The sequence below is a fragment of the Acanthaster planci genome, linkage group LG12 (genome assembly GCF_054643075.1).
Source record: "Acanthaster planci isolate LZ-2023a linkage group LG12, COTS_SCS, whole genome shotgun sequence".
Classification (NCBI taxonomy): Eukaryota; Metazoa; Echinodermata; class Asteroidea; order Valvatida; family Acanthasteridae; genus Acanthaster; species Acanthaster planci.
The window spans coordinates 688,929-715,305 of NC_141788.1; the positions used below are offsets into that span (position 1 = coordinate 688,929).

Below are 26,377 nucleotides of genomic sequence, written 5' to 3' on the forward strand. Positions count from 1 at the left end.
TTATCTTTGCTTTCTTGCTATTAGTTTTATTGCAATGAGGAACGAAATTTGCATAACAGTTACATGTATATTATTTTGTCATTGTCTTTTAATTATCGCCTTATAAAGTTATTGAAAGACTCCCTTAACTTTTCATCTGATCAATCAGATTAAAATTTTTGTTATATCTGTCTCTATTCAAATGCTGCTTATTGAAAAAAGTTCTATGTCTCAATATTATTACATCAAACATGAATGGCTTGTCTACTGTAGATAATTTGTATCATTAATTATTTGCAAAGCTACGTGGCACATGATAGCGATATGACTTAATAGAATTTTTATATTCTGAATATTTACTATCAATTAATCTAAAAGTATAATGCACTTAATGATCACAAGTTACGTAGGAACTTTACTTTGAAAATGTTTAAGCGCGTTCGTACTTCGGAGAGCATATCAACTGAATATTTAGATCCATTATTGTTGTACGTAAAGAAAAACAGACACTGTCGACGTACTTTTTAAATCTTCAGACATAAAAATGGCTGCCAAGGACATAGGCAACTTTCAACAAATATTGTGTGTTCTAACCAGATCCCTGCTAACAATAAACCAACGAAAATTCCGAAAAATCATAAAATGGAAAAGACAGACTACACTCATAGCCGAACGACAATTATAACTACTACGTCTCGTCTGGTCATAGCTTGATTAATTAGAGCAATAATACGCCTATATGTAAATGCTAATGCACTGGCTAATATACAAGCTGAAAAGGAGAGGATAGAAAGAATTGTCCCCGTCTTCAGGAATCCAATCTGAGAGTCAAGCTTCTTTTTGAAAGCTAAGTTGAAAAGTCGTATTTGTGCATTGTGCATATACATTACAGAGAGAAAAGAATGAAATAAGATATATACACTAACTTGTTTAAATGATTTTCTTTACCGTGGAGAAGGGGTAAATTCTAGCACTGCATTAATTTTAGTAATTATTTTATTTGATTGATTGATCGATCGATGGATTATTTTATTGATTGATTTAATAACTAATACTTTGATTCTGTTTATTTTTATTCTGAATTGATTCCTTTTGATTGTGTTTGGTCAACTGATCGGTGGTAACTCCATGTTTTCTTTCAACAAATATTTTTTATATAAAAAATTGTAATCATTAAGTTTAATTTAGTCCTCCTGTTTGCATCACTCCATATTTATTCTTATTTCAATATATATATTTTAATCTTTTCAATCAATACTTTGTTACCTTGTTACAATGTCTGTAATATCTTATATTCGAAACTCCTTTAAATGAATTTGACTTCAGTTGGCGCAGTTTGATAAGGGGCAAAACAACTATCCAATGTTTTAATCAATAACAAACATTTCTGTGGCAAAGTCTGTCATGATGAAGGTCTGTTTCATTCAGAGGAGATTGTCATAATGCTGAAACCGTTCAAGATGTTGGTGGACAACTTCATAGCACAGAATAAACTGCTCCTGAAAAGTATAGGCAAAAACGAAGTACTGCTTTGATACATAAAATCATCGACATCAGAAACAAAACATTGAGATTCAAATTATTAACGCTGGAGCTTCGCAGGAAATGGACCAACATGGAGGTGTTAGAAGTTTTGGTTGTCTACCAACAAACAATATCTTCATAAAGAACTTTGAAGTATTTGAAATCTGCAACGAATGTTTAGCTGTACATGTATATGGCAATGTTTCTTGGCAATTTTTCTTGCAAGATATGGCGCTAAGTTAATGAGTGATCACAAGCCAGTAGAATATCTTGGTATGGGCAGAGACACACCTGCTACGATAATTACTCACATAAACATCTGTGTGTACCACCAACATTTTTCACAGTTAAGCCTATCTATCACGTGTTTGCGCATGGCAAGGCGCGGTCTGACCTTAACATGGTAGAGTAAACTTACCAAGGATTCGATCATCTGTGGCTGGTTCATCCGTAGTCTCTTCACAGCTTGAAAAACGTCTACAACCTCTTCCTTCACCATTCTTTCTAGAACCGTCCAGACGGCGCAGAAGACGCCGCTGCGGCCGACTCCGTTTCTAAAGACAAGGACACACAATCAATGATGCAAGAGACGTTGAAGTTTTCTTTACTAGTAGTATATACCAACATCGTCATGTTCTCATTATATTCCGACGACAAATGAACGGCTTCTCTTATTTTCTCCATATTCAAAACAGAATTAAAACAATGTAACATTATTCTGTTTAGATGAAATTGTGTTGTAACTGAACAAACCATGAGAACATTGACTCAACCATTCCTTTTGGAACAGCGTATAACTCCAACAGACTAAGTACAGAGTAGATGTACAACAGGAAAGCTTCTATTTGACGCTTTCAGTGGGTAAATTGCGAAATGTTTGGAATTGGTTTGTTTGGAATTTGATGTTTTATGTCATTTAACATTAAACAATTCAGAAAAAAGCGCAACAATGCTGGATTTAAGACGATAGATGTTTTCAATCTGTATTGATAGTGCACTTAAAACAGCAAGATTTACTGATTAAAATCTGCGGCTGGCACTAAACACATGCAAGCTGGTCGGTGTCCTGCTACATAATGACACAGAAATTGATTTGAAATCAGTGAAATTGATTTTTCACAAAGAAACAGCTCGAACGAATTTGACTCGACGTTCATTACACTTTTAACTGAGATGGAAGCATTTGCAATTCAGAAATGCTCGAGAAAAAGTCACCTACATGCACTGGACTAAAATAGGCCCTGTCGACTGGCTCTCTGCCTGCCACCTGTTCACAGCATCCACAAGATCCAGAAGCAGCTGAGGAGAGTTTGGCTTGTCCTCGTTGCGTGCCCAACCATTGAGTTGGAAATGCTTCACGATCATGTTATTGCTCTGGGAAAAAGAAAACAAAAATTTAAAAAAAAAGTCCATTACTCTGACGGGTCAAAGTTATTTTCGGCCAGACAGAATTTTATCCATATTCAGGTTCTGTGTAAGCTTTAAGGCCAATAGACTTAATCGACTATATTTCTCTGAGGAATATGTTGCGAATAGGAATATGAATAAAAATGGGCTCTTAATTGATAGAGTTTTACTGAAAGAGTCGAACATGTTACCTCAGAACTGCCGATTCTTGATACCTCCAAGGTTGTTGAATTGTAAACCCTCTCTTTACGATGGTCCACCATTTCTACACAGAGAGAGCCGACGACAAGTCCACCAGAATCAGGCCAGTACTGGACAGGTTCCTGGTGGATGAATGGAGATTCAAATTCAATAGTTGTACACTGTGCGCCACCAAGAGACGACAACAGAAAAGGCAATTAATTCGCAATGCGCGGGAAAATTTAGGCTGTCATTATCCTACATTCCTCGAACAAAATCCTCATAACACGTCAGGTTTCACATTTCCATTTGGTTCAATCTGGGGTTAAAACTTATGTTTAATAAGCCAACAATACGGATAAGGATATATTTTATTTTTATTTGATACGAGCAGTGACAAACATAGGCCCAAATGATAAAGGTAGGATGGATACCAGCCGTTAAGTTGAGATGCGCAGTAGTCCTCATTAAGGCGAATGTATGGTGCTGCACACTACAAATTATTCTCTGTTGGCCAGTCACATACTAAAATGATTTTCAACAATAGAAATAAGAGAATAATATTGTTCACTGATTAAACTCGGTAGTCAATTCCAATTCTTGCACGTTTCAATGGCTAACGGTCAACTGACAGAAAAGAACATAAATAAAGTTGCAGTATGAGACAGTGTTGTAGTGGAGACCATTTAAGACATTTACATGACCAACACAAGACCTCCAGTCTGAATTCAAGCCACAAGCTATTCAAATGAACTGCTACAAAAGCCTTCCTTTGTCTGTTCACCCTGGTACTAGTGACTGATCTTGTGAATGGTCTTGTGCATAGTCTTGTGTCTGATCTAGACTAAACAGCCTAAGACACAGTAAAAAAAAGTCATAACCGAAAGTTGGCCTTTACTCCGATCAGTGTTTGTAAAGAAATTCAATGGTTGATATCTGATTTATGTTCATAAACTTCAAGAAACTTCAAGAAACAACTTACATTCTTTAAAGTATGAGAACCATTCATCATGACGATGGTTGAACAGTTCCAGTCATACACAAGGCGCCAGAAGTCAACCATGGTGTCTGGTAGAGGCATTTGGGTTGTGATAAACGCATCCTTACGGTGAAAACTCTACATTAAATATTGCAGTATAAAAGTAAAGAGCTGATTGCTATATACTTAGCCCATTCATCAGCGTTGGAAGTTGACCAAAGTCCAGCCATCGAGGTCAGACAGTTCTATTCATGAATATGGGCCGAATATACCTTATAAATGAAAACTTATTACAGTGTTGAAATTTTTCACGCAAACCTAAATATCGTGTCGCATACTCACATCGACAAAGGACGCATTGATGTAACTTGAGTTATCCTCGCCCTCGTAGGTCAAGCATGGCCGGTTACGTTCCACTATTTATTCAACAAAAAAGGCACGAAAATGGACACAAAAATTGACAGAAGCGATGACATAAGTCATTGGAGGTATTATGCCAAGTCTACTGTGGTAGCAAATCTCTCAATTCTCAACTAAACTTACAGGGAAGCACGTCAGGGAACCGATTCTTGTCGACATTTTCTGGCAGCAAGGCTGCCCCATATGCATCCTGTCCTGGTGGCGGCGTGACATGGTTCACTTTCTATAAAAAAAAAACCAAAACAAAACCAGAGGGTAATATATGTCGTTACATACAAGGATGAAATGCAATTTATGAGCAACTTTGCCAATGTCTAAAGAAAGCAATAGAAACATAAAAAGAGATTGGGCTTATAACAACATGCACTCTGAAGATATGATCATATGAATGAAATTTTCCCTTAAATGTTTCTGTTAGTAAATAAGTATTACCTGAAACTCCTCATCAATGTAGCGCCTTCTGGTCTTTGGATTGATCTTCTTCAGTTTTGCAAATCTCTCGATAAAGTGTTTGACTGGGATTCTGGTATCTCCCCCGATATGGGCTTCCAACAGAGCCGAGTAGATGAATACGTATTGCTCCTGTTTAAACATGATTTGACAATAATACTTGACTAATAACGCCTTGGAAATACAACTACTTTAGTTCACTCCTCAGAAACCTGGTCAGTTTTCACGAATGGACTCCCAGCGACTGGAACATTAAAAAGCATGGAACAAAAATTTGTAACGAAATAATCAATAAGGTTACAAGCTAAGTTGAGTTTTCTCAAAGTTCCCCTTCACGGTCAGTCCATGTACTCCTTTTTTCCACCACCCATGGATTGAATGACCCAAGATGCATCACGTGTAAAGGTATATCTCTTTATATAATGAGGACTTGCAGCACTTACATAGGTCTGCACCATGTTGACTCTGTTCTCTCTCATCTGGTTCACAAATCGAAACACACTCACTTCCCCTTGCTCTGCCATCATGTCAAGCAGTGTGTATATTGCAATGAAGGTTCCCGTTCGACCAACACCGGCACTGTGTTGAACAAAAAAGACCACTGACACGCCACTCCAGGGTTACTGAATAGTTTACGGAAACTTACTTTATTCTTCAAACCATTCAAACGTTGACAAAGTTGTGTAAGATGTGGAGTTTCGACTCTTTTGTCTTTATGAGAAAAGACGGGTGATGATGAGTGTGAGGCAAAGGAAGAAAGAATGGGAAATATTTCCACAGGATGGTATTATGGGCTTCGAGCTGGACCAGGGGAGGGCGTTATTTCCTCAGCAATGGAGGCTCCTTTGGTACTACAACTGCGCATCGTTGGTTCACGAACGACTAAGAAACGCAAGCGTTGCAGTCGCATTGCTACTAACAAACTGAATAACGATGAGGGGGTGCTTCAGCTTGAGAAGGATAGTGAGGAGCTTCTCTAGTTAGAACGGATTTTATTAGTGTTCATCACCTATAATGTTATGTGGCAGGCATACCACGGTTTACTGACGGCCTACCTGCAGTGCACCAGTAAAGGTTTGTCAGCTTCGGCGCTGTTCCGTGCAAGCAACTGTGTTTGAGCATCCTTCACGACTTGTACCAGGTCGAGAACGGACGACGGGTACAGAGGAACGCCCATGTCTGGCCACGTGATCATGTTGAAATGCTTGATCGTATGGCTGATATCATCCCGACCAGCCTAAACGAAACAAAATCTTGGGAAATAAACTTTGAAACCACAGAGGAAAATAAAAGATGCTTTCCCGTAAAAAAATTTGCTCTACAAATGACTTTTCACATAAACTGTTTATCGAATAATGAAACGAATCTTCTCTCAGAGTCATTCATTGAAAGATAAAACACAGCTATGTGTATTTTTGGTAGATCTTACATATACATGTATGCATATTACGTCTTCTTACCTGGTAGACTTGTAGAGTGCTGATGGCATAATCTGAGAATGATTCCAATTCCAGAAGTTTCACGATGGTCTTCCCATATCTCTCCTCCTGGCCAACAGTCGTGGGCCAATACCTCTTGCATTTTTCCTGGGGACGAGTCAAGGTGAATTAAACACAACAACGGTAGCACTGTTTGCAAAACAGCAAAAGAGGACAGAGCACATTTTTTCCTCGTCACCTCCTAAAATGGTTTATTAGTAAGATAATCCATCCTACCTTCCCATTTTCCACCAGTCGCGTTGCCATGACGATGATGTTAAACTTCTCTTGCCATATGAGCCGCCAAAAATCTTTCAAAGAGGCGGTATTTGGACCTGACATAGTAAAGACAAATAAAATCAAAGCAAAGACAAATAAAACAGATTTTAAAAAAATTGACAACTGAAGGTACTTTTGAAAGAATACTTGTATAATAGAAAAACACGAACTTAAGTTTAGCAAAAGTTCTAAATCCACCTCTCACCCATAGCAGCAACGAACGCGTTCCTCTTCTTATAATCCTGTCAAGAGAGAAGTTTTAATGCATTTAAACTTGTGTATAGTAAAGAATTTAAAAAATCCAACTCATTAAAAAGACATGGAACAACTGGATAAGCCAACTCTCGTCCACTCTGTTACTCTTTGATTCGTGTTTAAAGTGTCTTACCTCTGAGCTAATTACTCATAAACGGTTGAAAGGGAGAACTTTTTATCAATATATTGTTGATATTAATATCGATTATCAATACAAACAGCATACGAGTATTCTAACTTTACAAAGGAAAAGTCTGGTTTTTTTGTACTTTTTAATTTGACCAATAGGGCCTAACTAGTTTTACCTGAATGTAGCTTGCGTTGTAGTAGTGTGATAACGGTTCTCCCTCAATCACTTCCAAGGGAACTCTAGAATCATCATCTAAAGAATTTCGAGGAATTTCAAACAGTTTTTCAAAGGCGTGGTCAATTCTTAGCATTAGTTAAAACAGAAGGAAATGAACTGGCCGTACTCTTTGTCAGTACATCTAATTATGCCTTATTACGGAATTCAACTTACATGGTATGATATTTTTGAAGCGGTTCCGTGTCTTCACATCAGCATGGGACGCCACAGTCCAAGGTTTGGTTTGATCAGAAGGTAGGAGCTGTAAAAATGTAAGAAATTAACTAGCTGTTCATAATCAATCGAGTATTTATCGTCCTCTTTAATCATATGTAAGCATTTACTGAACAATTACCTAAATACCCCCAGAGACCAATCCTAAAGGGTTTACAGGAAAGAAAAGGTTGCAGCAAAATGTCCTGCTCATGGACATAAACTGATAGCAAACGACCAAAATGACCAGAAAGACAGCAATTAGTCCATTCAGTGGCCACTGGTCACTTTGGTCAAATGACCAACGAGTATAATCTACAGAGGCAAACATTATGTTGAGTCCTCACCGAGAATTCGTATTTGAGACTGTCCGTTGAGCTGGCTTTCTTCTTTTTGATGTAATCGTCCAGTTGGCCCACCGGGATAGGGATGCTAAGTTGTGGGCCTAAGTTCAAATTGCCATATTCACACTGATTATCAGATGAGGAAGCCTGTGTTGGTGGAGTTGGCTCTTGAACCGACGACTGTTTGTCTGATTCTGAATCCCAGGACTGTTTGTATGGTACAGGTTCCGCTGACTGATTGAGCGGTTCAGCTGCCAACGACTGTTTGCTTGGCACTGGTTGTAACCTCCCTTCAATCGGTTCAGTGCCAATGTCATCTGTTGGCTGTGTGATGCCAGTGAATAGTTGAAGCAGACCCATCGGCGGTTTGTCCTGACGTGAGGGTGTTGGTGGTTTGTGATTGGGTTTAGGGGGGATTTGGGTTTTCTTAGGTGCAGCTACATCAGAGGATGGAATCGATGACTGGTCTGGCGCCATGCCTGTCAGGATAGGTATTAAGAGTGGACTTCATATTTGTCTCCAAAAAGTCATTGTTATTGCAGGTATCATACTACAATTCCAATAAAAACTCACTTTTCTGACATTTTTATCCCCATTTTTTAAAACAGAATTTAAAATACCCGAGCAGAGCGTTCACTCTCGATGAAATCTTGGCAAGCAAAATACTTACAGTACCAGTAGCCAGTACAGGAGTTTAAAAATACAACTCGTTTGTCCGGCAGATTTTAACATTGGTAATACGGGCCATTCACAAAAGTGAGCCTCCAAGAATTTGCAATGCGTTGGCCAATCACGATACGAGAAATCTGTCGATCCACGTCTGCGCAATTGGAAAGGGTCGACACATTTGCGGGTTGTGATTGGCCCTCTCGGTGCAAACTTTTGAAGGCGCACTACTGTAAATCGCCGGTATTGCTGCCAAGAATAGTTTCAAGAACTGATCGTACACTTCACTGTTAACCCTAACCCCCTAGGGTGTATGTAAAATTATATTGAAATCGGAGGATTTGGAACTGTTAGGGTTAATGAACTAAAGTGTACCACGTCAGTGCTACCTGCGTTTGCATAGATGGTAGTCTCCACATCAGTCGTTTTCTGGATTTTATTTGACTTCGGAGCATCTAATGAGACGTCATCTACCGTTTCCTGGTCTGCAAACATTAAAAAAAACTAATTGTTTATTTTAGCAAAACAATTCGTTATTAACAAAGCATATTTTCTAGAGAGGATATAGTCTTAATTAAAGGGTGCCCAAATGGTAAATGGAGATAAAACAGCTAGATAGTTGATCATGAAGAAAGATGAAATTCTTCTTTGGGTGTATGTATGGTCCTACTTTATTCAACTTTAGGGATGAGTCTCCTCACCTCAGCTGGATGCTTCACAAATGTATTTAGGTTTTGAAACTGAGGTGATCTATACTTTTTTCTTGGTCGACAAAAAGTGAATCCGACTGTTTTCATCCATCAATCAGAAAAAAGTAAACTCAATCAATCAATATCCTTACGTTCATTGATGGAATTGTCATATGTGATATTTTTGTAGATGGTCTCAGTTTTACTGGTTGCTTGTCTCTGGAAGTCCTCTTTACGTCTTCTGTAGACAAATAAATTTGTGTTCATAAATTTGATGTAAACGTCAGGAAAATTTTCGGGAATTTCTCAAACAAGTACGTAGAAGGTCAATCGCTTTCTGAGTGCCAACACAGTCCTCTTTTACTTTCCGTTATCTTACAGAAATTCGATTAAAGGCCCTATAAAATGTTCAGTCCCGTTCGTATTTCACGTAAGAAGTTGATGTCAATGAAATTAAGCTCATTATCGCTCTCCTTTGAAGTATGATGTGACGAAACATTTATGGAATCCCTAGGTAGCAAAGTCCATGGTTCTACACATTCCTCTATAAAATAAGACATCTCGATCTTACCTTTGCCAAACGAGAAAAACGACAATTGCGATAAGGACTAAAAAAGCACCAATGACGCCCCCCGCAACACTTCCGCCACTTCCACTCTGGCTTCCTGGATTACCTAAAGACAGTATCATAAAATTAAGCATAATAAATAACGACAGTATTCAACACATATTACCGTTTAATTGTGATTTGGCATGACTGAGCCACCATCATTTCATTGCCATGAGTTTAATATCCAAGTACGTCAAACGAACAGACCTTACCCTTTACGAGTTTGCTGAGCAAATGTTCAAGGTGTATTACGAGGGAAGAAAAAGGACCTCGCTTTCACCAAAAATCAAACACTCCTTATTTCAATTCTTTTTAAATCCCGGTCTCTAACAATCTTCCACGTTTTGATTTTAAGATCTAAAAGGGAAGCAGTTTCAGTAGTTTAGCCCTTTCTCTTTATCGTGCCAGGCATTTAAGACGGAGAACGTTTTTCATATCACCTGTGTTTACTGTTGTCGCTTGCACAGCTTGACTCCACTCACTCTCACCGACTCCGTTGACAATTTTAACCTGTTTGGGGTTTCAAAATGAACGTGGATCAAAAGTGTAACAGCTGTATCTTATAGTGACACTCAAAAGCTGGTTACACAACTATGGAGTTCAAGATTTAGTTCTGTTTTTTTTTGTTTCTAAAAATGAACCCCGTCAGTATCCATTCAACTTCCACATTACAACATACTTGGACCTTTGCACTATTCCCACACATGCCTGTTTTATTTTTATTTTCAAAGCTGTTTAATGGGATTAAAATGTTAAGACATTTTCTTTCTTGAAAAGGAGTTTACCTGGATTGAGTAGTCGGTCCTGGCAGGCAGGCCACTTATTGTGTAAGTCATTTTGAAGCCCGTTTGGTTGATACGCGCAACTGTTGCCTCTGACAGGGCGCCCTCAGTGACTCGGCTGTACTGAATTAAGTAGTGACTCACGTTGCCGTTAAGATTGTAGGGCGAGGTTGCTACGGATAGCACCGTGATAGAACTTTTTGTGCTCCTTGGAACGGTCACCGTTTGCGGGGGAGGGGGCGTTTCCTCTGCTGTGTACGTCATGATGACGTCACTCCAGGCACCGGTACCAACTTCGTTGACTGCACTGATGGAGATGCCATATTGCACATAAGGCCCAAGACCCGTTATATTGACAACTGTTACTTCGCTACCTACTATGTCCGTTTCGCTGGTGCCCGTGTCCATATTGGTGTACCTAATACGGTATTGCTTGATACCAGTCCTACAGCCATGAAAAACATCCTGAAGATCCTGTCAACAAAAACCAGAAACAGAAATAAAATTTCAAGAACACCGAATCTTAGAAATCCTTCATTTTCCTTTGTCCAACCAGCCTGAAGTACTGTATCATGAGATTGTCTTTAATTACTTCCATGATCATTACAAGTAATAAGAAACAAGGTAGAATTAAGCAATCCAAAAATGAATATTATAACCGGTGAAAACCCCTTGTTTCTAACCTATACATGAGGCCCAAGAACATTGCGATTCGAACGCACCTGCCACGTAACAGTTATTTGCCTCTTTATCTCTTGCTGGCTAAAGACCCGGATATCATCTGGAGGTTTCAAGGGCTCTGGATAAGGAGAAATTGTAGCCATGAAACACTTGACAATGGTCAAGTAACAGACAGACACATAATAACATATTATTACTGACCACAAACCACTGGTCAAATCCAGACTTACCAGTGCATGGGGTTTGAACAGACAGGGTAGGACTTCTTGCTCCTTCCCCGCCAACCCCTTCCCTGGTCACGGTCACGCCCAGTTCGTAGGAAGTATTGGGTGCCAGATTGTCAACTGTCGCTGACAACCTGTTACTTGAGACCTCGGTGCCTCTCTTCCACTCAGTGAATTGGCCGGTCTCTGGTCGGTAGTAGACGGTGTAGGCCGTGATGGGAGGATCGCCCGGGTCTCCGGCCTCCTGACTCCACGGGTCCCACTCGATGACCACCTGGCGAGCTCTGGTCTCTGCGACTCGAGGTTTTCTCGTCAAGGCAGGCAATTCTGGTTTTAATTGACAAAAAGCAAACAAACCAACAATATGCCTTCCGCTATCAATGGTTGACAGAATACAGATAAATTTCAATTAACACAAACATATGGCAGGCATCCGTGCTTCCTTCAGGGAAGAAGAGGAGAAGGGAATCGACTAATGGTGTCATTTCAAATGCTAAATCAAAAACGATCAAATGCTCTCATACGATATGAGAACATAGGTTCAGAAAACAATCCCCCATAATGGAAAGAACCTGTAACAGTTTACAGGCTTAAAATATGACCTATGCAATAATGCTAAGGCCTAATTGAATAATAACAGTATATACCCCCCTGGAAAACAATAGTAAGGTTCATCCTAGACTACAGGTACGCCCCTCCCCCTGTCTGTAATTGTATACTGTATTATTACTTAACGGTAGGCGGGGTTCCTCAGATCTTATGGAACAGAATACTTCCAAACGTTGTTAGCACGTATTAACTCATTTACTTATTTAGAGGTGAAGCAGTAACGACTTAGGGCAAGTTCGATCAGCGACAAATTTCAACCAATGGTCGATTTTCACTGGTAATCTAAGCACAAAATATTTGTCGGGCAACAGTCTGAATCGAACACAGTTAACAAATTGTCACTTATCGCACTGAATCTACTTACCGTACATCTCAGCAGTAAGTGGGTAAGCTGCGTAGGGTTCTGTTACCTGACAAGTGAACTCCTCACCCAACTCTACCACCGGAAACTCGAACGCAAGGACAAGCTCCAAACCAATAAGGCTGCTGGTATTGGACAGGTAGTGCACACCGTTGGAATACCTGTAGACCTTGACAGCGGTCACTGCAGGCAATGGGCTTCCTGTGACGACACACGTGAACGTAGAGGGCTGTCCGCTATTCGCTTGAGTATTATTAAAACTCAACACACCTACAGGAAAAGAATATTTAAAGGATTTAAGCATCGCCCCTATACCTTGGACAATACTGCACACAATCATCGTAGACAGAAAGATCTCACAAGATTGCTCGCATTGTTGAAGGTTGGGCCCAAGACACCTAAAATCATGAAATGTAGGTATGAAGTTGGAATTGCGGCCGTATCCAGCGGCTTGGTCTATTGTCTGCGCGTCTGCACATATTTTCAATAGAGTGAAGACTTAAACGTTCGAATGCAGCCCACCATAATTACTCAGATGTGACGTGGCTGACACGAATGCACTCACTTCACACATTTTTAATCTTCTGCAAAACATTTCTTCCATCATTTCATGGAATCATGCTTAACTTACTATCACGTCCCTTCCATTATAATAAAAGCCCAGCCAACAATGGAATTATTGGTAAGAAAATTATGTCCAAATATTGTCCCCCAAATACAGCTCCTTGAAAAGATCAGGCATAGCCCATTTAACTGAAAAAGTGTCATCAGTTACAGAAAAGAAAACTAGAACAACACAAGGATGGAGTCTTCTTGTTTATTCAAGAGATAAGGCATATCCTGTTTGAACATTAGACGACCTAGTTATGATCAAATGCATTGGCTCAGACACGTCAAACGATCACTGTAAGTAAATAAATGTGACCCCTGACCTATGGTACAGTCTGGCTCGGCCCAGTTGTTTTTGCAACCTCCATCACAGACTCCGGTCGACTTGACGCAGTTGCGCTCGTTACAGTGGCAAATGCCGATACAATTCAGACCGAATGTGCCATCTCGACACTCTAAAAGGAAAAAAAAAATAAATAGAAGCTCCTATTTTTAATTAAAAGCCTTGAAAAAATTTGGGTAACCCTGACAGTTTTTGTTTAAATCACTGTCTTTCGTCTAAGAACCAATGCAAATAGAATAAACAAGCAAATAAAATAAACAAGCAAGAAATAAAGGTGGAATGTCTGAAGTTATACACTTTTCCCCACATACATGTTTTCCAGTTTTTCCCACAGTAACCATCAACTTAACGCTGCCCAGACTTTTGGTTTCATTCTAGCAAGCTTTGGACAAACACAGACATGTTAGATTTCCCTAAATCTCGAAACCGAATGACTCTGATTTGCAACTTTCCGGTTTTTTTCTTTCATTTTCGCAATATCATCCGAAGATTTTCCCTGCAAACCACACTCACTATTGCGATTAGGTACAGTGAGAATTAAATAAGCCACTCATTCAAACATTGAAGGGAACTGACTCGATGCGATGACAATGATAAACTGGTTCCAAAAGAAACAGGCGTAAACACAATTAAATACTTTTTAAACTAAAAGATGTCTGAATAATTGGTATGAAAATTTGAGCAACTTAAGATAATGCTTACTTGGAAATGCTCCTGACTCAAAATGTGAAATAAAAAGAGTCACTCACAATTCACCGTTAAGAATTGAACGGAGTAGCCCTTAATAAGATATTCATTTTTGATTTCGACCTAAACATAGAGTGTCTTTTAAGTAATGGTATATTCTGAAATCCACCAAGAAAGTGTTGTAGATTACGTTGTCACTGTTCCCTAATGATGGCATTGCCCAAGGATACACTTGCATGGCTCACACTTGGATACACTTGTGGTTGAACCTTTCTGACCCCATATCCTCTCGTTTAATGTTTTACTCCGATATTTCATGGTTTGCGGTTGACTAGGGATTTCCTTTTTGGTAGGAAGTAAACGCTGGAATTTGGATAGCATTTCTCGCTGTTTAAATAATCTGCTTAGAAATCGAATGTTGGCTGCCATTTTAATCACAAAACACGTTTTACATTCTGCTTGCATGACAGTCATCTTGGGTTTATCTGATGGCTGATTCAGGGTGACTTATACTGTCCTTGAATTACCCATTAACACATTATGATACTGATCAAGATCATTGTGATACGACTATATACAATTTCTAGACGTTGGTGTGAAAATGGGTTGTTATTCAGCAAGGCAGTGATATTGAGCTGTGAACTGTGCTCTTGTATCAGCCTTCTTTACGCCGAAATGTATGCCTCGGAGCAATATTGCTTTTAAAGACAGAGTCCGACCACTGACCTTGGCAGTTCAGGGCTTCTGGATAGACAACGAAGCCAGGCTTGCATTCACTGGGACATTGCCCTGTCTGTTTATTACACGGTCTGTCCTCTAAACACTGACACTTGGATGTACAGTTGACGTCATAGAAGTCATCGGGACAAGCATCTGGAACTGAACAGTTAATATGGAATATCCATATTAAATAGCAGAGTCATCAATGCTTCGAGCAAGTGTGAAACGCAGAGAGTGTATGCATTGACAATGATAAACAAATAATGACCAATGATTCATCTTGACACAGTCCATCAGTAAAACGAAATTCGCAGGACAATCAAACAGGCTATATATCGAAGTATACTACTCGAAAAAGTTACGGACCACTTTTTTCTTAACTTGTAATTTTGTTCTCGGCAGTGAGGTCTAGTTCTTTCATTTTTTTGTCTATAGATGGTGAATGCAACATCTGAAACCAACCACATGTGAAATTGATTAGAGTGTGTTTGAGGTCATTCAGGACAGTTATTGTCAGCAATAAAATATCTCACATAAAAAGTATACACAAAATAAAAAGTGGTCCTTAACTTTTTGGGGGAGTGTATTTTTGCAACGGCTTATTTATGTTAAAGAAAAGTAAACTCTGACAAACACATGAGTACTATGGAATGTCTTTGACATTGCGAAAGGAGGGGTTGTTATATTTTTTGGTGAATATGATATTCAGTGACAGCGCTTGTCGAATTTGCACTTACTTTGACATGAAAGACCAGTCCAACCTTGGGCGCACCCTCCGCTACACTCGCCGGTGAAACGGTTGCAAGTCGAACCTTGGCGACAGTGACATGTTTGGAGGCAACTTGCCCCGAATTTACCAAAAGGACACACTGAAAATACAAATTGGTACAAAAGCTTTCACTGGTTGATTTTAGGATCATATTCTTTGTCTTCCATGGCATAAGGTTGTCACAATCAATGTACGTATTTTGGCTAGTTACCTGTCACACAGTCGTAGTTTTTGTACCCTGCATAACACGTGCATCCCATCGGATCAGGAAGACAAAACACTCGATTTCTGCAGTCACCATTGGAGCATTGTATCTCACAGCTAAACCCAAATCTGTTGTTACCACAAGCTGAAAACATGTGTGACCATAATGAGTTTTGCTACAGAGGAAGTTGAAAATTGTGGAGGTGACGACGACAAGAGAGAGAACACGAAGAACAAGAACGACAAGGAAAATCCATAATACCAACGACATGAACGATCTACGATAAAACACCACAAGTCACTGCCATAGAGTTTGTCTTTCGTATCATTTACTCTTGTTACTGGTTGCAAGTGGTATTTTTCTCATTATTTAACCAAACTTCGGCAACAGAGGTGACAATGAGAGGTCACTTTCAATACTGCAACCGTAGGACTTTTGCTCTGATGTTCTGTGGAAAATAGGAAAAATCCAACGCATGTGAAGGTTTTAGTAATATCACTAATGCCACTGTTACACAATTTCCCCTTTGGAAACATTTTGCCTGTATGTTCTTACCGTGCAAGCAATTCCTTCCACTGAAACCAGCCGGGCAAACACAACGTCCATTCAAGTCATTACATACCCCACCATGGTAACAGTTATCACAAACCCCCAGACATTCAGGTGGACCCCACCGACCGGCCGGACAACCTGCGCCGACAAAGAATGGTAGAGGTAAAACAGAGATACAATAAGAATGAAGATTGCGCAATACTCCACCTATTTTCAGCGCAATTATTTACCCAATGTGTGAATTATGGGAAACTGATATTCCACACGAAATGGGATCTTCCAGATTACCTATATTGACAGGTGTATGTGGGCTTTTTGGTGTCCTTTCCTGTTTCTGATCCTTGCTATTTTTGGTGCTTTTCTTGGACATTATAATGAAGAGCAGCTCTGAAATCACAGGTAGATAACGCGTCTTCGCCCAACGATAGAGCATAGCGCTCTCTCCCTCAAAAATCCAGCAACCATGAATGTCACACCTTTTGCTTACAGTCTGCAAAAAATGGGTGCACGCAGACGAGTTTTACCCCCGCAGTGAAGTATGGTATCGTCAGGACCTGGGTTTTCATTATAAGCACGAAGAGTTATCTAGTCCCACATTAAAGCAGTCACGTCGTCAAGCTGCATAACTTCTATTTGTTCACAAAAATAACTGTTTAACATCACTTTCATACTTAACAGAAATACTTTCAATGTGAAGCGGAATATATATATTCATCACACTTACGTCTGACTATTAGTCGAACAAGTCCATGTCTTGCTAAGTGCCGCTCATGAAGATAATGACATTCATACACGCCTGCATCGTTAATTGTAACTGCTCTAGTAATGGTATAGCTTGAAGATCCTCTCCGTAATATATCAGAGTTATTGAACCGCCAAGCAAACTCATTTAGAGATGACACGATCCCTGTCATCTCGATGACAACGTCATCATCCCCTTTATTGACGGTCTTTGTATACAACCCATCTGCAGGAACAATTTTTGCTATTAAAGAAGAAATAAAATCACAGCAAAATGAACAAGTATCTAGATTGGAAGGGTGTATATTTGACATCTAGTGGGGTTAAAACGTATCCCATTCTGTCTGGCCCTGAGTCTTCACATTTTACATTCAAAGTTACAAGATTCACACCACAGAAAATGATTTACAGATCAAGACTTCAACAACATTTTAGTCTATAAAATAAGAGTAACATATAAAAAGATGAAGCTCTCATATTGACTGCCACTTGTGGACATATTTGGAGCACTTTCATCACATCACACAAGAATATGACATGTTCTTTAGGAGGAGTTAGAAATGGAAAACAAAATGAGCAAATGCAAATAATAGAAAATATGACTCGTTTAGCTTAAGAATGGGAAAGCTGGATCAGCTTTTGTATTCGGCAAAAATTTCGAATTTTATACCCACATCCTCCATAGCCTGACACAGGATGCCAAACGGCTCGTTCAGATTTTATGACCTCCTGTGATTAACCTGCGCGCGATGGTATTTCGATCAATCGGCCTCCTACGGCAGAAAACATTTGCTAAATTTTCAGACGCACTTTCATGTGCGGCCTTAGGTCTCTTCCTATTTTATTTTAATTAAAAACAAATCTTTCGTGTATTTACTTACTATCACCGAGAAGGACAGTGGCAGTTACAGTCGTAAGCAGTCTGCCAGATTTACTCGCTTGACAAAAGTAAATTCCGAAATAATTTTGATAAGCATACGAGAGGTCTATTCGAAATGACATCGTTTGTCTATTCCATGTTGATGCTGTCGGACGTCTGTTATGTTGGTCATGGTATCTTGTTCTGACATAACGACCGTAGTCACACTTGGCATCTGTATCTTGTGAACTTAGATAGCAGGAATACGAGCTGCCACCCACTGGCCGCTGAACTACAGTCATCTCCACAGGTACTGCATCACCTGTAATGAAATCACATCAACAATACTGCATCGGATTTGAAGGTGCTTAATCATGACACTCAAAAGCCGCTTCAATACTCTTCTTACATGTTCTCGTGCATGTGATGAACTTAATTCGGTGTTCCACTGTAAAGAAAACTGTGGTGTTTCAAAACCTTGCCGCATGCTGTATCCATGTTACCTGCTCTACGATAAAGATACAACGTGGTACAGTGCTGAGTGATGGGGTTATCAGCGTGGTATTTTTTATCGCGCTGTTTTCCTGTTTTGCAAAGGCAATTCATATAAAAGAGAATCCTTAACTGAGTTTTTTAAATTAAGCATAGCATTTCATTTCAAGTATCAACACCCGGAGAGACATCTCGGCAGTACATGTACTTCATTTATTAAAAATTCAGCTTTTAAAGTTGACGATATAAATGCTATTACATTACTTAGCTTTGCCACTGACACAGTTCACGAAAGGTTGTTTCCAAGATGGGTCGTGCCTCCGTCAAACTTTTTTTTTATAATTAATGTCTAGACGTTAAGCAAGATATCACACGCACATACCTCTTTTACATCGTCTAATATTTCTATCAGCTGTCAAAGTTTGAAGGAAAGCGCCGTAAGTTGGTGTCTTCCCACAAAATATATTTGCCCCATTGCACTGAGAAGGGTCTTGTATAATATTCAGAGTATAGGTTTGTTTTTAATCTTAAGTGTTTTGATAGCTCCTTGAGATTTGTAAATATAGTTTGTGAATATTCCTCTGCTCTGCATATCGACGACCGGACATAGTGTAACAGCTACTGGTGGGAAAAAATTCATCTGTGAAGTCGAGGGAGACAGGTCAATACAATGGCAAAGTTTGGCAGGAACAGAGAAGTGTATGCCGTTTGGAGCGGTCGAATGAAAATGCCCGGGATGGATTTGTCATTTTCTGCTCAAAAGATTTACACACAAAAACCCCTGGTGAGCGGTGACCAAAGGGTCCCGATTATGATAAGTCGTAATACTCACATGAGCAGGGCTCATGTACAATGCTCATTCAATCCAGAGAACCTTGAATTGATTTACCTTTAACAACTGACATCCGAAACAACGACAGCGTAACGCAAAGGAGCAGCATCATCGACAATGGTGTTATCTCCAAAGTTTTGTACCAAACAACTCTTGTAGATTGCTCCATTTTGCTAAGGATTATTGCAAAGCCAGCAAGTGTCGTTGGACTGGTTCATTCTGTTTGTGCCACAATGCAACGACGCAGCTGGACAATGTAGGATATACAAGGAAGTCCATGACGTATGCGATATTTATGTGACAAAGCAAGGCCCATATAGAAAACACGTCGAGTGAAATCCATGCTGAACACCAGTTGTACTTTTCCATACGTTTGTTGATGTAATTAAAGCCTTAAAGTTGGAAAATCCAAGGCCACTTCCAGCTTTCTCTTTCACAATTTTATGACCATTTACTACAGTTGCTTCCTGTTCAAGCAACGGAGGCTATAACAACAACTAAATAGAAACATGTCATTGACTAGGGGACATAGGGGACTACGTAGGGGACTGCTCTCTGATAATATGTTGAGGTGCAAGGCAAGGGCAGAGGAGCAGTGGTGAGGGTGGTTGGGTTCTCAGTTCAACATCTTCTTCAATCAAACCAGCGACCACACCCTCACTTCAACGGTTAGCCAACTGTGACTGTGAATGTGGCAGCTGTCACTGCTTTTGTTGTTCGGTCATTTAACCGGGTTGTAAAACTACCATGCCCCCTCCAAAAAAAAAAGCTTTCGATGTACACTGACTCCCTCAAAATACAGGGTAGGGGCAAAAGGTTTACAATGTCCTCCTGTCAACAAACCTCACTTTACGACATACTGATTCCATTTCCTGAAAACTCGCGCCCTCTCTTGGCCGATGCTATGAATGGAAAGTGCTCCTCGGGGCCGAGTTGGGGCGGCTTGTTCCCGTATGTTCACGAACAGCTCGATTTGTTGTTCGTGGGTCGGCAGCTCTAACGCCGGGAACAAACAACCGGTTATCGATGGTAGTTAGTGACAAGCAACATGGCGGCGTCCATGTAGGCTACGTTATTCGAGAGTTAATATTTGGATGGGCTGAATTCTTTCCTATATAAACAGGAACATTCATTTCTGTGTTACGGAAAATAATTAATGTTAATTTTGCAAAACTTCCCATTGTCTATGGCTTTGAAGCCATCTCTCTCTACTTTTGGCAGCTGTTCAAAAATCAAAATCTCACGAGTTTTTCCGTATGTTCCTGTAAAACCCTGACGAGGAGGTGGTGTGTGATCCTGTTCCGAGAACAGTGTTCTTGAGTCGTGTTCCCGCCATTCGAGCGCGAGAACAAGAAACCTGTGTCAACAACAGGCCGCCCGAACTCGACCCAGGAGTCTGGAATATTGTAATAGTTAAAATAATAGACACGAATTAATGCTCAGTGTAAATCTAGCTGTCTATGTTTCTTAAGTGAGCCACGTGCGGAGTACAAACGCTGATTTTAAGGCAATCCTTAACCTTCCTTTGTGCCCTGTTGTCCCTATGACATATAACGCACAATATTCAACTCACTTAATAAAAGTCTCACGGGAGAGTGGAAATCGCGCAAACAAAATAAATCTTGACAGAATAAAAAAAGCTTCACCAAAATTAAACACCATTCGATTAATCAGTAAAGTGTGTTTGGAGTGAATTTCCCTAACAAGTTTTTTGCAACTCTTTAAGCTTCTGTTTATACACTTCGGCTTTAATAACGACCCGTGCTTTCCAAGCAACTGGGGGCGCTGTTGCTGTGATGTCATCCGAGTAAGACTTGTTTTAGTGCGTAGGTTTTTCTGTTCAAACTTTGAACCCCAGATATTACTCGTTGAATCAAACGATGATAAAATTAGGCCAGAGAAACCTTTAAAAATGCACTTTATGTGCACAAACCAAATAACTGTCAGTGCTAAAATCATTCCCGTGAATGCATGGTAGCGTCCTCTGTTGTTCACAGGCGTTTAGGCTGTCATGATGGGATGTCGACGCATGGCGTCATTCGTTTTTTCATGAGTTGAGTGGAATGGACCGTGGAGGAAAAAAGTTTTTTCAACTTCTGCATCTTCCTTCTTCAAGTTTTCCAAGTTTAATCTCATGAGGGGAATTGAAGGAAAGAATTTGGATGCCTCTGTAAGAACGTTGTAACTATGGAGGGCGAAAAGTGGCCATCTGCTTTTCTGCCATCAGAAACCAATACCATAAAGAAACCATTACTTAAAGCATGCTTTCTGCGGACCTGTGAAGCAGAGAAAACAGCATCTCAAAGGAAATACAGTTTTACAGCTATCATCCAATAGACACACTAGCTTGCTTACAAAAGATAGGGTGGAGTGTAATTATTGGTGTATACGTCTTCAATCCCCAAGAAAGGAAATGGTCGTAACCTACCGGTTCGTGTCCCCATTCACAGCCCATTGAGGACAGAAAAGCAGATGGCTTCTTTTCGGCCACCTATGTAAAATCTGCTTCTCCGGTATCAAAAAAGCAGAAAAGTTGAATTCACGGTTGTCAACAAAACGTTCAGTCTACTTTCCTGCTTGTTTGACAGGTAAAAAGCAGATGGCCACTTTTCGGCCGCCATCGAAAAGACGAAAATTAAAACTACTTTTGTAGTAGCAGAAAAGTAGACAAGTGGAAAAATGCATTACGTGGTCATTCCGCTTTTGAGGTAGCAGAAAAGTAGAAAAATAAAAAATTGCAGATTACAAAGACGTAAAATCTGCTTTTCTACTATTCTGATAGCAGAAAAGCAGATGGCCATTTTTCGTCCTCCATATGTAACCTTCTGTTCAAGGACCTTTTATAAGCGTTTAGCTCGGTGTTTATCACATGTATGGAGTTTTGACAAGTTACATAGAAGTACAGTAGTGGGAAGAGACAGTAATTGAAACGTACACCAGCCTGAACTCTTGTCTTTATTTGAGTGAATAATATAGACTAATATAGCTCCAAAGAATTACTACGAGCGTTGGAAACTTCTTAACATATATGTAGGCCCAGTCCATTCACTTAATTACCAGACGTACGTGAAATAGTGAGAAGGTTGGCAATAGAGTGCGATAAGAAGGACCCATGAACAGATAAAAAGGCACGTCCAGTAACCTTGCGTTTTTCTTCCCAATGGGATGACATCAAGGTTTACAGTCTTTAAATTAGTTGCACACAACTTAAAAGTGGGAGGATGGCGGTCGGCAATAATACAAGGTCATTCCTATAGGAAGATAAGATGGAATCCAAGGTAATTAAAGAGTTGTTGAAAGGTACTTTCCATTTGTGACCGTTGAGGGCGCAGTCGGTTTTATTCCTAGAGCGCCATTAAAAAAAAGACATTTTAGGCCCTGTGACGTGGACGGGGTGGTTTTTCTGGCTTAAAATATATTCCTATTCTGCTTCAGTCTCATCAGATCTGCCAAGATGAAGCCAATTTTATTTCCATTCTATGGGATAACTTTATAGCAATTGTCTTTCAGCCAAAGTTGAAGTTAAATCTGGAGAGAACCCCAGGAATTGAAAATGACAATTTAGTCAATATAAATTATATTCAATAATAACTTCATCAAGTTACTCCTACTTTAGACCTTTTATGGAAACAAACTTTGACCAGTAACTTTGAAATGTATCGCAGATACACTCACAAGAAGCATGAAATAAACCCCAGTGGCTGGTAATCGCAATTCTTGTACCTGTATGCATATTAAATTTGCAAGCCATCTTGTAAGGATAAATTTTACGTCCTTATGTTCATTAGATATTGCTGTTATGTTACCTGTCTGAGTTCAGTACTTTTGCCCTTCCTGGAGTAGAAAGAAACGAGTTCAGTTACTTACTTTAGTTGTAGTGAAATAAAACAGATATCACAAACCTATTCGTCAGCGCCTATCACACAATGTCAAGGTTTAATAATCACGTGATATAGGGCACTAGTTTTTCATCCTTGCATAAACGGACCAATTGGAGACATCGGGCCACGAAAACTCTTTGTTCCAGGAAAATGTGGTTAACGGGTCTTCCGTATCACGCGACGGTGAACCGTTTATTGTGCCATAAACCTCTCAGATCTTGAGCAGAGAAAACATTAACCCCCTTTTTTTTTCAATGTCCACGGTGTCGTGCCGCTGCGAATATGACCAGTAAACACGGTACCAGGAGACAATGGCTCGTGCAGTGTCTAGCAGTTTTCTGGACCGTAGTGGGTAAGTTGGACTTAATTATGATTGAAGGCCAATATTTGTTTTCAAAAGGAAATTAGGCATGCCCTTAGTGTTTAAAATAAACCTTTTCAATGAAATTATCTGATTTTACAAAATGTGGTGATTTTCCCAAGTGTCAACTGTTACTTGCATTTCACAAATGTTTATGTCAAAATAGAAGCGCCAATAGATAGAAAGAAAAATTTCGGGTAAGATTTAGAAAACTTTCTTTCTGTCCTTCACAGGATATTTACATAAAAGGCAAACCATAAAAGACCTTCAAATGAACTAAGTTGCACGGAATATGTTCGGTTAAAGCCGAACAAACTGACGTGGGCATTGTAACCCTGCCGAAAAAACTCTGGTGTGGAATTTCACGCTGTCTTCTCAGTTCGGTGAAACACAACTAGCGGGAAATTCACACTTCTGTGACTATAAAAAGAAATCCAACTTCACAAAATGGATTGCTAACTGACTAAAGTCTTTCCTAAAGATTTTGTTTTTCAGTGTGCAGAGTTTCCAATTTCTGGAAAATAACCAGCTCAAAATTTGCCTCCGTAACTTCACGAACATCGATGAATTTGGAATAACCTACAGAGGTTTGTTCTTTAAAAAATGCCATCAAGAAAAACATTTCAAATGTTCTGCTGAGAATAGCTCGGAAATGAAACCTCAGTGTACAATGACTTGGATTAGGAGTTTCATTCTCTGTATGAATAGATATTCTAACTCAGTATTGGAATCTTTTATTTCTAATTGTACAGTGTATAGACCAACCTTGGCCGTGTATTTGGTTGGCAGGCCTAGTTCCCAGACTTCCACTTTTAAAGAGTCCACATCGGCATACAAAGGAGTGGATGGGGTACCCACCTCCTGTGCCATTACTCGTAAGTAATGGGAATGTTTAAACCCTTTCATTGTTGAACACAGTTGCTGTTTAAGCCAGCAAGGTATTGGCAGCTATAGGCCTACAAGGATGTAAGTCGCGTGCGCGTTATTTCGTTCCAAAATTCTTCAGCGACTGTGGAGGAAAGTGTTAGCAATCTCAGACCGTGGTGCCTGTAGACTTTCCGCAGGACAACACTCGACCATGCATAAGAAAAGGTGAAATACAAATACAATGAAAACAAGGGTAAACAGACAGGTACTCCTGACACCATTTAATCAAGCAACCTCAGAGAGGCGGGTCTCCCGACTGAGCACTTTACAAATGTAGAAAATAATTAGCACGTTGTTGCACCCAAGGGGGAGGTTCGGGAGGCTAAGGCTTACAACAGCCTTTAATGTCTTGATTTGTTACTTTCTGAAAAACCAAGGTACGACATATACATACATCTTACATTCTAACTCTCAAAAAGCCGTACCTCCCAGGCCCCGATGGCGTCATGCGAAGGGATTCCAGTTCGAGTCCTCCCCTCTCCCGACAAATCTTGGGTGCACCACTGACAGCATGCTAAACTTTGTCATTGTGTTATCAAGAGGGTGGGGCAAGGCCTGAGCCTATGATGTCACCATTCCCTCCAACTCCATCCTGACAATAGGACTATTCTTTAAGCGCTCTGTTTCCCTAGCTGTGCTAAATATTTTATAGAAGACAGATCTCACTACATCACATCACAACTGGATCAAACTTAAAAAAAAAAACAATCTACAACGGAGAAGTAAAACGGGAAAAGTACCTGGAAGTGTGTGATAGCACAGCCTGGCACAGATCAAGTCAGGTTTTACAGAAGCCTGAAGATCATGGTTATGAACCATCTATTATCGGAAACACAGCAGGATGTTATCGCTAAAGGGGACAAGGTAACAAAAATCAACCTCATCTTGGTCAAGGAAATAAACACGAATAACTTCTGCACACATCCCATACCAGAACGGACTGGAACATCATTAATAACTTTGTTAACTTAGGAAGAAGATTCACAATTTGGATTGAATGTGCTCAAAATCGAAGAATTCATTGCATTGTATTGATTTTGGGACGAAAGTGTGATGGTGCAACAAAAATGGTTATTCGTGGTCAGGAAGTAGAGATCGGACGGTCATGCGTGACAAGCAGAGATGAGACGTAATTAATTTTAAGGTATATTTCGTACATAGGACGTACTGAAACTTACGAAAATGGTTGGGTAACACAGTACCGTCGCAATAACTTATTCATGAACGGGATAACCTGATTCAGTTTTAACTCAAAAGAAGCAGAAATACCACGGCATAGGGATCGGATATGCGTGCTTCTAGAAAGAGGACCGAAGGACAATGAAATCCAGCGTTGAAAAAAAAAACCTCCGGATGTTATTGGTGATTAGGCTACATGCAGTGAAGCTCACGGTGGGGTTTCCTGTATGTACAAGGTAAAGAAATTAAATCTGTCCGATTCAGGAGTCAAATAACAAGAACATGAAACGCAGAGGAAACTAGCAAAGTTCACCGAAAAGTGACAAGCGCAAATTATGCAAGAAAAAAGACAAAATACGAGATATCCCCGCTACGCAGCTAGCATTATGAATTTTCAGTATATCCGTGGTCAAAAGAAAGTTTCAACAAACACTTGTTCTGTGTATTCTCGCTATTCTATTCACGTCGCACTATGATCAACGAATCCCTTTTTCCCTGAGTCCAAATTCGACATTTAAACGGCTGCCTAGTGTGGGCTGTTGTTTAACGTCCATGGCCCACTCGTTCTAACTCCCTTGTGAACAGGAACAATATTCATGGGGGGTACTTAAGAGGTTAATTAACTCAGTGGGTTGTTGACGGTATATTTAGAAGAATTGATGCAATTTTTAAATAGAATCCTGCTCTGGGGTATACAAAGTAAGGGGGCTGAGTCTCTAGTTGGATGTGCTCACTGACCTGCCC

General features: G+C 39.9%; 2 protein-coding genes across 4 annotated transcripts in view; one reads left to right on the plus strand and one right to left on the minus strand.

Moving 5' to 3' along the window:
• LOC110982770 (uncharacterized) overlaps positions 1 to 26,377 on the minus strand; it is a 27,852-nt gene continuing 1,475 nt past the window's right edge. The window contains exons 1-32 of one of the 3 annotated variants that reach the window (XM_022241418.2): positions 19,343 to 19,626; positions 17,984 to 18,283; positions 17,086 to 17,346; positions 16,365 to 16,499; positions 15,816 to 15,953; positions 15,573 to 15,704; positions 14,842 to 14,994; positions 13,409 to 13,540; positions 12,480 to 12,746; positions 11,513 to 11,833; positions 11,324 to 11,400; positions 10,605 to 11,075; positions 10,260 to 10,329; positions 9,781 to 9,883; positions 9,362 to 9,450; positions 8,910 to 9,005; positions 7,858 to 8,333; positions 7,472 to 7,559; positions 7,257 to 7,333; positions 6,902 to 6,938; positions 6,655 to 6,752; positions 6,400 to 6,525; positions 5,995 to 6,176; positions 5,383 to 5,518; positions 4,922 to 5,071; positions 4,613 to 4,712; positions 4,412 to 4,485; positions 4,073 to 4,207; positions 3,102 to 3,233; positions 2,723 to 2,877; positions 1,922 to 2,057; positions 1 to 1,478 (exon numbers count right to left, since the gene is read on the minus strand). In XM_022241418.2, coding sequence (XP_022097110.2) covers positions 1,404 to 1,478; positions 1,922 to 2,057; positions 2,723 to 2,877; positions 3,102 to 3,233; positions 4,073 to 4,207; positions 4,412 to 4,485; positions 4,613 to 4,712; positions 4,922 to 5,071; positions 5,383 to 5,518; positions 5,995 to 6,176; positions 6,400 to 6,525; positions 6,655 to 6,752; positions 6,902 to 6,938; positions 7,257 to 7,333; positions 7,472 to 7,559; positions 7,858 to 8,333; positions 8,910 to 9,005; positions 9,362 to 9,450; positions 9,781 to 9,883; positions 10,260 to 10,329; positions 10,605 to 11,075; positions 11,324 to 11,400; positions 11,513 to 11,833; positions 12,480 to 12,746; positions 13,409 to 13,540; positions 14,842 to 14,994; positions 15,573 to 15,704; positions 15,816 to 15,953; positions 16,365 to 16,499; positions 17,086 to 17,346; positions 17,984 to 18,283; positions 19,343 to 19,454 — 5,034 coding nt within the window. In that variant the 5' untranslated portion in view covers positions 19,455 to 19,626 and the 3' untranslated portion in view covers positions 1 to 1,403. Of the gene's footprint in view, positions 1,479 to 1,921; positions 2,058 to 2,722; positions 2,878 to 3,101; positions 3,234 to 4,072; positions 4,208 to 4,411; positions 4,486 to 4,612; positions 4,713 to 4,921; positions 5,072 to 5,382; positions 5,519 to 5,994; positions 6,177 to 6,399; positions 6,526 to 6,654; positions 6,753 to 6,901; positions 6,939 to 7,256; positions 7,334 to 7,471; positions 7,560 to 7,857; positions 8,334 to 8,909; positions 9,006 to 9,361; positions 9,451 to 9,780; positions 9,884 to 10,259; positions 10,330 to 10,604; positions 11,076 to 11,323; positions 11,401 to 11,512; positions 11,834 to 12,479; positions 12,747 to 13,408; positions 13,541 to 14,841; positions 14,995 to 15,572; positions 15,705 to 15,815; positions 15,954 to 16,364; positions 16,500 to 17,085; positions 17,347 to 17,983; positions 18,284 to 19,342; positions 19,628 to 26,377 lie in introns of those variants that run through there. The other 2 variants (XM_087144360.1, XM_022241420.2) reach the window with 2 other exon arrangements.
• Positions 23,197 to 26,377, plus strand: part of LOC110982782 (uncharacterized) — a 13,095-nt gene continuing 9,914 nt past the window's right edge. The window contains exons 1-2 of the mRNA XM_022241450.2: positions 23,197 to 23,518; positions 24,280 to 24,402. Of these exons, the coding sequence (XP_022097142.2) occupies positions 23,449 to 23,518; positions 24,280 to 24,402 (193 nt within the window). The 5' untranslated portion in view covers positions 23,197 to 23,448. The remainder of the gene's footprint in view (positions 23,519 to 24,279; positions 24,403 to 26,377) is intronic.